Below are 12683 nucleotides of genomic sequence, written 5' to 3' on the forward strand. Positions count from 1 at the left end.
CCACCTTATTAACAGGTTGCCTACAGCTGCAAATGAGGGAAAAACTCCTATGGAGGTATGGTCTGGAAAACCTGTTACTGGATACCATTACTTACATATTTTTGGATGTCCTGCTTATTATCATGTTAGGGAAAGCAAGCTTGATCCTAGAGCAAAGAAAGCTATTTTCTTTGGCTTTAGTGATGGTGTGAAAAGATTCAGGCTATGGTGTCCAGATACGAGAAAGATTATTGTGAGCAGAGATGTTACATTTGATGAGACTGCCATGATTAATCAGAGTGAGCAGAATAATTTTGAAAATCAAAAGATGACCATAGAGAATTTGAAGCAGGTGGAGCTTGAGAAAAATGTTAATGAAGCTCTAGGTGATTTAGAAAAACATACAGTTTATTATTCAACTAATAGAGATACAAGTACTGAAGTAGAGGCTCAAACCCAAGAGTTTACGCAATAAGATGAACCTATTGCATTGGAAAAGGAAAGAGTAATGCTCCAAAGCCAGCTTGGCTTAATGATATGCTGACTTATGCACTTCCGATGACCGAAGAAGATATTCCTACTACTTATGAAGAAGCTGTGATACATGCAGATAAGGTGGAGTGGGAAAAGGCTATGGGTGAGGAGATGAAGTCTCTTCATAAGAACAAGACTTGGGAGTTGGTTCAGTTACCACATGGGAAGAGAGCAGTTGGTTGCAAGTGGGTTTTTGCTAAAAATGAGGGATCTCGATACAAGGCTAGATTGGTAGCTAAGGGCTATGCACAAAAGAAAGGAATAGACTAGAATGAGGTATTTTCTCCAGTTGTGAAACATTCTTCTATTCGTATTCTTTTAGCCTTAGTTGCACAATTTGATCTTGAGTTAGTACAACTTGATGTTAAAACTGCATTTTTACATGGTGAATTGAATGAGAATATCTATATGAGTCAGCCAGATGTTACAAAGTTGCTGGTAAGGAAAAATGGGTTTGTAAACTGCAAAAATCATTGTACGGCCTAAAACAGTCTCTTAGGCGGTGGTACAAGAGATTTGATAAGTTTATATTTGGTCAGAAATACACTAGGAGTCTTTATGATTCATGTGTTTATTTTTGCAAGCTACAAAATGAGACTTTCATTTATTTGCTCTTATATGTTGATGATATGTTGATTACCTCTAAGAGCAAGGTGGAGATAGATAAATTGAAGTCACAGTTGAGTGGTGAATTTGAGATGAAGGATTTAGGAGAAGCAAAGAAGATTTTGGACATGAAAATTAAAAGAGACAGATCTAAAGGCAATATATGTTTGTCACAGAAACAATATTTGAAGAAGGTACTACATCGGTTTAGCATGGTTGATAAAACTAAACTTGTAAGTACACTTCTTGCTTCTCATTTTCAAGCTTAATTCTTCTATGTCTCTTAGCACTGATAATGATAAAAAATATATATAGCTAAAGTTTTGTATGCTAGTGTTGTTGGTAGCTTGATGTATTCTATGGTGTGTACTAGACCAGATATTTCACACGCCTTAAGTGTGGTGTGTAGATATATGCATAATCTAGGTAAAGGTCATTGGGAAGCAGTAAAATTGATTCTACGGTATATTCTTGGTACTGTAGATGTTGGAATAGTGTTTCAACAGGATATGATGAATTAGTGTGTTGTTGGATATGTAGACTCTGACTACGCATGTGATTTGGATAAGTGCAGATCAACTACATCTTATGTATTTACTCTTGCTAGTGGAGCAGTGAGTTTGAAGTCGAATTTGCAACATATTATTGATTTGTCGACTACAGAAGCTGAGTATATGGAAGTAACAGAGGGTGCAAAAGAAGCTCTTTGGCTTCGTGGTTTGCTTGAGGACTTAGGTGTAGTTCAAGACTATGTGAATGTTTATTGTGATAGTCAGAGTGCTATTCATTTAGCAGAGAACCAGGTTACTCATAATCGTACTAAGCATATTCATGTCAGATTTCACAAGATTCGTCAATTGGTGGAGGATGGTGACATAGAACTTCAGAAAGTTGGAATTGAAGACATCCCTGCTGATATGTTGACAAAGTCGGTTCCATTGAGCAAGTTCAAGCATGCTTGAACTTGATTGGTGTTTGTAGCATTTGATCCCTAGGGATATGTCGGAGCGGCGACTGGTTTTGAATAACTACTTTGGAGAATATGTATCAAATTAAAACCAAGGTGGAGATTATTGACTATTTGCTTTAAATTTGGTAAGTGGACAAAACCCATTAGTGCAGCCCATTGGTGACTACACGGGCTAACCCTAGTTTAATTAGGATTGCTACATATATATGCTTGTATTTGGAAGTATATATATAGGTAGTAGCCGTCAAACATATATTGGGTTGTGAGGGAATTTGTTGATTAAGCTACTGCATATGTTTATTTGTTAGAGGAGAAGAGTAGCTATTGGGGTTTTGAGATCAGAGAGTTTTAGTACAAAGCTCTATTGTATTCTTTCCAATTGATCATAGTGGAATTTCTCGCCGGTTCCGAAATTGGACGTAGCTCAATCATATTAATTGAGTGAATCACTATAAATCTTGTGTCCTTGTGTGTTTTTTTATTTATTGTTTCATATAATATTGTTGTTTGTTTAGGCTTCCGCACAACAAGTTTTAATCAAAATGGAAAAGTAGGAGCGTAGATTGTATAAATGGAAGTGTAAATTTCAACGAAAGAATATAAAGATATTAGCTAACCTTTCTTACCCCGTTGTTATGTCAGTGCATGTCTCAAGACTTGACGTGAATATCAGAATGAATAATATGATATATCTATAGAGGAGGTTTATATAGGATTTACATGCACGCAAGGGAAAGCTATCAATTCGAATCTCTATAACTATAGAACTAATGTTAATTGACACACGATAACTTACAATAAAATAAAGTCAATTAAAACAGCTAGCTCATATCAACGGTGATATGCCATCTCCATCACGGCATCACAAATTGTGTAAAATCATATTGCCATGGTGAAAAAGATGGATAGCTACACTTAATGTAGGCCTCATCATTTAGCGCAGACCCGAAAAGCCCGTGGAGGCCCGCAAGCCCGACGGGCTTTTACCCGGCCCGACCCGCGAGAAAGCCCGCCAAATCCCGTTTCCGTGGATAGAGGGCCGGACTTAAATTAGAGGTGTGAAACCCGGCCCGCCAAAAGCCCGCCAAATAATAAAATATTATACATACATATTTTATTAGGTTTAGAATAAAACTATTGCATTATGAAGCAACTATATTAAGGAAACTTCTTGGGATCGATCGACACCAGTAGATATGATCGGTATATATATTTAGTGACCCTGTAAAAATTTCATCCAATTCGGAACTCGTTTGACCGTCAGAATTTCCGGTAAACCGAAACCAACACTAATATGTCATAAGGGAATACCCATTACCAAAATGCGAACACCAAAAGTCGTTTGCATATCTGAACTCACCTAATTTTTGTTACCGATTGTGTGTGGTCGCACCAAGGAAACCAATTTGGCAAAGCCCCGGTCAAAGAGGATTTTAATATGTCAAAACGCATTTTTCTTTGTTGACCGTAGGTACGGACGGTCAAACAATATCCAAAACGGACGAAATTTTTACGGGTTCGCTAAATATATATACTGATCACATCTACTGGTGTCGATCGACCATATTTCGAACTAGAGTTATTGATCGCCGAAGCGTCAACTAATGTATCATAACCTTTATATTAGGTCTATATTAAAACTAACGCATTATGAAGCAACTATATGAAAGAAACTTGTCGGGATCTATCGACACCAACCGATGTGATTGGTATATATATTTAGTGACCCTGTAAAAATTTCATCCAATTCGGACTTCGTTTGACCGTCGGAATTTTTGGTAAATCGAAAACACCACTATTATGCCCTAAGAGATGACCTATTACAAATATGTTAATGCTGAAAGCCGTTTGCATATATGAAATCACCTAATTTTTTTTTACCTATCGTGCGCGATCGAACTGAAGAAATCTATTTGGTAAAGCCCCGGTCAATGAGGTTTAAATATGTCAAAACGCCTCTTTTTTAGTTGACCGTTGGTACGAACGGTCAAACCATGTCCAAAACGGATGAAATTTTTACGGGTTCCCTAAATATGTATACCGATCACATCTACTGGTGTCGATCGACCATATTTTGAACTTGAGTTGTCGATCGCCGAAGTGTCCACTAATGTATTATAACCTTATATTAGGTTTATAATAAAACTATCACATTATGAAGCGACTATATGAAGGAAACTTCTCAGAATCGATTGACACCATCCGATGTGATCAATATATATATATTTAATGATCATTTTAAAATTTCATGCAATTTGGACCTCGTTTAACCGTCGGAATTTCCGGTAAATCAAAAACAACACTAATATGCCCTAAGGGGGGACCAATTACCAAGATGCGAATGTGGAAATTTGTTTACATATTTGAAATCACCTAGTTTTTGTTACCTATCGTGCGCGGTCGAACTGAAGAAATCTATTTGGCAAAGCCCCGGTCAATGAGGTTTAAATATGTCAAAACGCCTCTTTTTTAGTTAACCGTTGGTACGAACGGTCAAACCATGTTCAAAACGGACGAAATTTGTACGGGTTCCCTAAATATGTATACCGATCACATCTACTGGTGTCGATCGACCATATTTTGAATTTGAGTTGTCGATCGCCGAAGTGTCCACTAATGTATTATAACCTTATATTAGGTTTATAATAAAACTATCACATTATGAAGCAATTATATGAAGGAAACTTCTCGGAATCGATCGACACCATCCGATGTGATCAATATATATATTTAGTGATCATTTTAAAAGTTCATCCAATTCGGACCTCGTTTAACCGTCCGAATTTCCGGTAAACCAAAAACTACACTAATATGTCATAAGGGGGGACCAATTACCAAGATGCGAATGTGGAAATTTGTTTACATATTTGAAATCACCTAATTTTTTTCACCGATAGTGCGTTGTCGCAACCAGAAAACCATTTGGCAAAACCCCGGTCAATGAGATTTTATTATGTGAAAACGCCTCTTTTTTTTGTTGACCAAAAATTTTTAAACGAGGTCCGAATTGGATGAAATTTTTACACGGTCCCTAAATATATATATCGATCACATCTCTTAGTGTCGATCGACAATATTTCGAAACTAGAATTTATTTGTGACTTTTGTTTTAGAATGTTTTCTAACAATTCTTTTATTGTTTCAAACCCTTAAATTAGAGTATTATATTATTTTTCTAATACAAGCCCGTAAGGCCCGGCTCGTAAAAGCCCGCAAGACCCGGCCCGGCCCGGCCCGCAAAAGCCCGCAAGGCCCGCCTTATATGGGCGGGCTTGGATCTTCGTATTTTTGAAAATACCCGGTCCGGCCCGTCACTTATTTAAATTTATTAAGACCCGGCCCGTTTACGAGCCCTAACTTAATGTAAATGAAGATTACCATAGTGCCACGCTTCCGGTGCGTATGTTTACTCGTAATCAACTTTGTCATATCCATCAATTTGGACACAACATTATGTATACAGTTTAGAGCAATGATTAAAATATTGATATTTTCCTCGATATTTATGTGAAATGTAGGGCTGGGCGCGGGTTCAGCCCGGGTTATTTTTTTTAGGACCCAGGTCTGGTCCGTTTGTAGTATGACGGGCCGGGCTTTGTTCTTAATAAATCAGGACCCGGGTAAAACCCGGCCTGGGTCAGTTAATTGTAGGGCCCGGGAAAAGACCAGACCGGTATCACCCGGGCCGAGCCCGCCCGGTTTTCTGGGCCGAACTCTGTTTTTGGTTATGTTCTAATGTCATTGTATCTATTCTATAAGTTTAGGATCACTTACGAAAGCCAATTACATAATGACACCTAATGTCCCGGGTTTCCGGGTTTTTTTTTGTTTAAGGATTTGAAGGCCCTGGTCCGGCCCGGACATAACAAAGCCCGACCCGTTTATCACATGACAACACACGAGCCCGGAAAAAACCCCGGCCCGCCCGGACGGCCCCGTCGGTCCGGTCCGGGTTTTTTTTTCTTCTTCGGGCTTTTTTGCGCAGCCCTAGTGAAATGTGACATTTTTCAACATTGAGGAGTAATCCCTTATATACCAAGCATTTCTCAATGAAAATTTTCAAAATTTCTAGATATTTCCTAATATATCGCCACATATCAGGCCAACTTCAAATAAAATAAAATATCGCTGGTTAGAAGAATCAAACATTTGATCCATCATTTGCAAGCACAAAGCTGTAGCCAACTCTACTACACGAATTTGTTATTATATGTAGTTGTTTTTAATATATATTATATTTCATGTCTCAACATTTATCTAAAATTGAAATAAAATCGAACTAGTTGTTAAGGGGAATCGAACCTCGTTCACCTCATTACAATCTTCACAAAGTTGTGGTTATGGTCAAAGTCGAGAAATACTTGATCCGAACAGGAAGTACCAGTACCACAACCCACAGTCAATCACTCATGATCCTTATGGTTGACATATAAGTCAGTACATACAAAATTATAATGGGAAGGTATCATTTAATGACTACTATTCATTACACACATGCACCGCGTGTGTAAGAGTTTCTTTGATTTTTTATTTTTATTTTTCATTTTGGTGGAGGAAAAATAGAATGTGGGATTATGGGTAGTTACAGGGAAGTTATCCACCACTTTTTCAATCTTTTCTTTTCAATTATGATTATTTTGTTATTTACCGTATTAACTGTTATATATTAAAAGTTATTTTGAACTATTCTATAGTGTAAGGTTATTTATGTGATTTCACACTCATTTTGGTTGACATAGTGGGTCCTGGTTATTAGAGTATAGATTATTCACAATATACTTAGTGCTCTACTCAAATACACGATGAAGATAGTGAAAATTTGTACTTATAGATCCTTTATGTGATTATAAATCATTCATGTAATTTAATGTTTAATGTATTATATGTAAATAAAACGTGATGATTTAGCTTCCCTTTAAGTTCACAACCATAAAAAAATATATTTTAAGTAGATTTTTCATAATTCTCAACGATTATTTCACCTCAAATTACTACAACTCACTATAAATTAATAGTTATATAATAATTTCTTATGACATATAGTAGATAATTGATTAAATAAATATCTCTCAAAATTTCATTCATAATTTCCATGTTTTATATAAATTTCCACCAATTTACTCAATTATTATATTAAATCAAAATTATCAAGAAATTTCCACCAATTTACTCAATTTATTATTTTAAACATTTTTCATAATGTTTAATGTTCTTATGACCTTTGATATTTCCGTTCTCGCCGAAATTTTAATGCTTGGTTTATAACTTCAAACTGAAGAAATGTCACATCACTGCTCACATGGAAAACTAATGGTGGCTTGTGCACTAGCGTGGCTGAATCTTCACCACCTCAGTTCTTGAGTTGTTGAGTCTGTAAGCAAACACATGAAACATAACCAGCTGAATCTGTATACGATTTCCTTGCCTTCAGTTCTTGAGTTACCAAACACCTTCAATCCTTGACTCCTTGTATTAAACATATCATGGAAGTCTCAGATAAAACTCAATCTGCTGAATACAACCGAGCTCTAGAAGTAAAGAGGTTCGATGATACGAAGGCTGGTGTCAAAGGCCTTGTAGATGCCGGCGTTGGCAAAGTTCCAAAGATATTCATAGCACCATCCAATGATCACGCCGACTTTCCAACATGTCAGCAACCAGATTTGCTAGTTCCGGTCATAAATCTTGGTGGCCTCTACAGTGATCGCCACAAGGAGATTGTTAATGAAGTTCGGATTGCATCTGAGAAATGGGGTTTCTTCCAAGTAGTCAATCATGGAATTCCATTGAATCTGCTTGAAGGTATGATCCAAGGGGTTAAGAAGTTTAATGAGCAAGCTCTTGAGGTGAAGAAACAATTCTATAGTCGTGATCTAAATAGAACCGTGAGATTCAATAGCAATTATGATCTCTACCAGTCTAAAGCAGCAAATTGGAGGGACACTCTAGCTTTTACCAAGGCTGCAGTGGATCATGACCCCCAAAAACTCCCTCAAGTTTGTAGGTAATTTCTTAGTAATCCTGTGTGGATTGTAAACTTTTCAATTCATTTTTTTGTGAAATACTGTGGAACTGTACACTATTTGAAAGACGTTTTCGCCTATTTGAAAACCATAATTTTTTTTTCCGAAAATAACTGATCGATCTAGCCAAAATTAGTATGGTTAAGTTTCTTATGTCATATAGATCCAAACATACTACTCTTGAGTTATCTGGTATCAGAAGTATGAGATTATAGGGAAATTATAGTCCGGTCACATTTTGTTGTCACTTTTGATAATTTTCTAGATGGACTCAATTTAAATGTGACGTACCGGATCAACAGTCGGATAACATATGCTGATATGCATGCCTTAAATGTGTTCAATACAATGGTGCGCACATCTCTTTACATGTTTGTATCATCCAAATTGCAGAGAAGTAACACTAGAGTATGCAAACCATGTCGTAAAGTTGGGAGATCAACTCTTTGGATTACTGTCAGAGGCTCTGGAACTTAGTCCGGATTACTTAACAAGGGAAATGGAGTGTGCCAAGTTTTATACTTGTGTGTGCCACTACTATCCAGTATGCCCTGAACCAGAGCTAACTTTGGGAGCTGGGAAGCACTCAGATCCAGCATTCCTCACAATTCTTCTTCAAGATGAAATTGGCGGCCTTCAAATTCTTCATGAAAATCAGTGGGTAAATGTTGACCCCATTTCAGGAGGCTTAGTAGTAAACATAGGGGACTTTCTCCAAGCCATATCAAATGACAAGCTCAAGAGTGTACAACATAGAGTGCTCGCCAACCGTGTCGGTCCACGAGTTTCTGTAGCTTATTTTCTTAAAGGAGAGATTGCTACCAAGCCCTACGGTCCGATCAAAGAGCTCGTATCAGACGAAAACCCTCCTGTCTACAAGGAATTCTCCATTGAGGAGTATCAAGGCAAGTTCTTTTCTCAAGGGCTTGATGAGAAGTCTACACTTGACCACTTCAAGTTATGACACAACTATATTTCCGCTATCTCAAGCTCTCCATTTGAAATATTTGTCGTTGAATGAACGTTCTATGTGTAGTAATATTGTTCCATAGTCTTGCACACCTTGCTAGGACTGCTTTCTTGGATGAGTACTCGATAGATGATGTTCTTAATTGTATTCTCGACGTGTTTATTGAGGATATTATTACAATGTCCTGAGGTTTTGGTATTATGTCCCCTTCGATGTACTCTTCAATCTCATATATTTATGAGTTATAATAACATAAGTAGGAGCTTCATCTCTCCTATCTAGCCGGAGCCGTTTCTCATTTTTTAAATAAAAAATATATATTGTAAAAATGTCACACGGCTCAAAATAGAATATTCGGGGTTCTCAAACTTTTTCCCAATATGATTTGTGTTGTAACTTATAAGAATAAAAACACTAGTGAGTTGTACCAATATATCAAGAAATATGTTGTGAGTTACGATAAAACTCATATTTTACGACGTAATGATGTAAAGCTTTTTGAGCTAGTTTAAAGTTCGTGTTTGGTATGAAATAGAGCTCCCAATATCCATCCCAAGTGAAAATCAATTTAATGATTTACATGCTACACAATCTACTTCATGAAACCATGTCACGTGAGTATCACTTCCTCCGAGTAGGAAAAAATCGTCGATACGCTCCTAGACAAGCATAAGCGTCTTACTTCACCATCATACGCTACGATAGATTAGTGGATCTATATAACATACACTACATAAAAACTTTATCGAAACATTAAGTTTCCAAGTATCTCTTTGGCCATTTAATTCTAGAGTAGAGTTTGTTAATGAAGTTGTAGAACGAGAATCTGAAAACAAATGAGAATGCAGACACGTGTACAAATAAAATGTAATTTATTTATAATCAAGCGCGAAGTTGCAATCTTTGTGAACTCCTCTGATTCTATATCCGTATGTAACTTGGCTCAAGAGTGACATGTACTTGATCTTGAGAATTTGAGTTTGGATTTGGATTTGATGAAGAACGATTGATTTGGTAGCTTGATGATTCTTCATGGACTTGAGTTTGGATTTGGATTTGATGAAGAACGAGCGATTTAGTAACTTGATGATTCTTCGTGGATTTGGGAGACTTCGGGATTTCTCAAGAGTGATTTTGCTCTCTCTTGTGTCGAATTTGAAGTATGGGTCATTCTCTTGAGTTCTAGTACCTCTTCATGTTGGAATGGGTATTTATAATGGCAAATCTTCTTTTTTATAGAATATTTTAATGACACTAAAATAATAGTATTTCTTTAATTGTATAATTAAATCAATATGTATTTTCTGATTAATTTAAATTAATTATTCTCATAACTAAATCAAGCAGAAAATAATTGATTTAATTATAACCGTTAAAAAATTTATTAATTTAATCAAATGTCTGATTACCATTTCGAATAGTCAATGACATTCAATTTCTGATTTAAGTCGGAATCACGTAGTTTCGATTACGATCATCCATTTATGTGTTGACACGAGTTTTATTCAGATCCACACTAACTTTTTGACTTTTGGGCCACATATGTAATTTTGTCAGGTTCTTAGTCAATTTAGATGATTTACTTCATTAAATTTCATGTGTCTACATAAGTATCTGAGTTTAGTCTTGTGTCATTTCTAAAGTTTCAAGTACAAATATGGCTCTGGTGCAACGTAATAGTTATTGTCCTCTACGTCCGCTACAATTACAAGTCACATCCTCTAGATCCGTTGACGGAAAATAATTCGTGAATTCGTGATCACCTGGTGATTGGACGCCACGCTCCGACATGGCGCGTAGGGACGGCATAATTGAATTTTGATTATTCATGTCATGGGTGGGAAGCATATACCAGGTTTGGCCACGCCATTTGACTCGAGGCATGTTGGTTGAGAATCTTCGAGATATAATAATAATGACTGACTTGTCAATTCTCCATTTGCCGCAATCCCACTTTTTTGTTCCTCTTCATTTTTTGTTTCTAAATCTTCTGTCTTGTAAATTCAACTCCCTCCAAGTTCTAAACCTTTTTGGATTTCTTACACCATAATCAAACTCCCCAGTTGTGGTTTTTTTACCTCCAGTTCTGTTCTGGGTATCAGATACTTGATGTTGTGAAAGCTTTGAGTTGTTGGTTTTGTTTGGTGATGTGGGATATGTGTTTTCTGTGATATGGGAAAGATGGGTGTTGTTTGAGATATATTAAGAATCTGATACTTTGTTGGATTTGTGGGATCGAGGAAGGAAGTAACTTAAAAGAAATGAAGGATTTTCCTGGGACTCCTGGCACTCTGACTGGTCTTCTTCTCAGATTTTCACAATGCGTCTTTGCTGCTGCCTCTATTGCTTCCATGGCCACCACTTCCAGCTTCTTCAATTTCACAGCTTTCTGGTATTGCCTTCTTCTTATCAAATCCAAGTGATTCCTTATTATGTTTCAGATGGATTTTAAAAATGAGTTCTTTGAAGAATGAGTTGAATCTATGTGCTTGAGAGCGTTTTGATTAAATTGATTTGTGATCTGAGAAGTTGACTTAGCAAATTTTACTAAGTTGTGCTGGATATAGTAAATCACATTTGCAGTTCTTGTGTTGCAGCTATTTGATTGCTTCAATGGGTCTGCAAGTGATTTGGAGTTTTGTTCTGGCATTGTTAGATGCATACTCCTTGATGAAAAAGAAGGCCCTCCTCAACCCTGTATTGGTCAGCCTCTTTGTGATTGGAGACTGGGTCAGACTCCAAATCCTTGACTTTCTTAACTGTTACATGAGTTCTTTGTTTCTACAGTTTGTGAAGTTAACAGCTTGGTGTCTTATGTGTCTTTTTTATTTTCTGTTTTCTGTTCCAATAGGTTACAGCAACACTGTCTCTTGCAGCTGCTTCAGCTTCAGCTGGAATAACTGTCTTGTACTTCAATGACTTGAGCCACTGCAATTTTGGAGAGGAATGCCAGAAATACCAGATGGCAGTTGCTTTTGCTTACCTGAGTTGGGTAACAATTGCTATCTCTTCTCTAATCATGCTCTGGATACTGGCAGCAGGTTAGGCCATTTGTATGTACAGGCCAGTGGATTTGATGAATTCATCTCATTGTACCATTTCTTTGTCATATATACTTCTTTCTTTTTTTCACAAGAGAAACACAATTTTGCAATGTCAATAGAAAAACAGGTTTACTGTACAATACTTTAGAAATTACTCTGATTACCTTGTCTTTTGTTTGGAGGGAGTGAAATTAGAATTGGGAAATGGTTGTATGAACAATGGAAACATGGGTCTACTTGCACAGTTGAATTATTAGGATAAAGAATCAGTTCTAGTTTCTGTACAATAAGTCCAAATTCATGAAGATACCAATTGGTTAGTGATTCAGGAAGCTCAAACTCCAAGCAAAGTGCTGTCTATAAATTGCGTGGCTGAGTTGGACACAGCCTGGGCTCACTGTGTGCTTTTGTTATTTTAGAAACTGGGGTGAACTGTGTATGCTCTACAATGATTGTGTTTATACCAATCATATACAACAACAAAAATTCAGTATTCTTGTTTTTTTATCTCCTTGAATTTATGATTTCTTCTTGATACTTTCTACATTTATACTGTC

At 36.7% G+C, this 12683-nt stretch overlaps 2 protein-coding genes across 2 annotated transcripts; both read left to right on the forward strand.

The window, feature by feature from the left end:
* Positions 1-7406: 7406 nt before the first annotated feature.
* LOC126792558 (deacetoxyvindoline 4-hydroxylase-like) lies at positions 7407-9204 on the forward strand. The gene is made up of 2 exons (XM_050518963.1): positions 7407-8093; positions 8506-9204. The coding sequence occupies exons 1-2, from the start codon at positions 7573-7575 to the stop codon at positions 9074-9076; spliced, it is 1092 nt and encodes a 363-aa protein (XP_050374920.1). The 5' UTR covers positions 7407-7572; the 3' UTR covers positions 9077-9204.
* Positions 9205-11210: 2006 nt separating this feature from the next.
* On the forward strand, positions 11211-12626 carry LOC126792569 (CASP-like protein 5B3). Its single transcript, XM_050518976.1, has 4 exons — positions 11211-11474; positions 11680-11812; positions 11934-12123; positions 12456-12626. The coding sequence occupies exons 1-4, from the start codon at positions 11344-11346 to the stop codon at positions 12500-12502; spliced, it is 501 nt and encodes a 166-aa protein (XP_050374933.1). The 5' UTR covers positions 11211-11343; the 3' UTR covers positions 12503-12626.
* The last annotated feature ends 57 nt before the right edge of the window (positions 12627-12683 follow it).

This window comes from Argentina anserina, chromosome 4, assembly GCF_933775445.1.
Source record: "Argentina anserina chromosome 4, drPotAnse1.1, whole genome shotgun sequence".
Taxonomy (NCBI): domain Eukaryota; kingdom Viridiplantae; phylum Streptophyta; class Magnoliopsida; order Rosales; family Rosaceae; genus Argentina; species Argentina anserina.

What these genes read in the sequence shown, in the direction of transcription:
- LOC126792558 (XM_050518963.1), top strand. Translation starts at nt 7,573, where the DNA reads ATGGAAGTCTCAGATAAAACTCAATCTGCTGAATACAACCGAGCTCTA. An exon ending in AAACTCCCTCAAGTTTGTAG is followed by an intron (nt 8,094 to 8,505) that starts GTAATTTCTTAG and finishes TCCAAATTGCAG; the next exon opens with AGAAGTAACACTAGAGTATG.
- LOC126792569 (XM_050518976.1), top strand. Translation starts at nt 11,344, where the DNA reads ATGAAGGATTTTCCTGGGACTCCTGGCACTCTGACTGGTCTTCTTCTC. An exon ending in TTCAATTTCACAGCTTTCTG is followed by an intron (nt 11,475 to 11,679) that starts GTATTGCCTTCT and finishes CTTGTGTTGCAG; the next exon opens with CTATTTGATTGCTTCAATGG. An exon ending in GCTCTGGATACTGGCAGCAG is followed by an intron (nt 12,124 to 12,455) that starts GTTAGGCCATTT and finishes TTAGTGATTCAG; the next exon opens with GAAGCTCAAACTCCAAGCAA.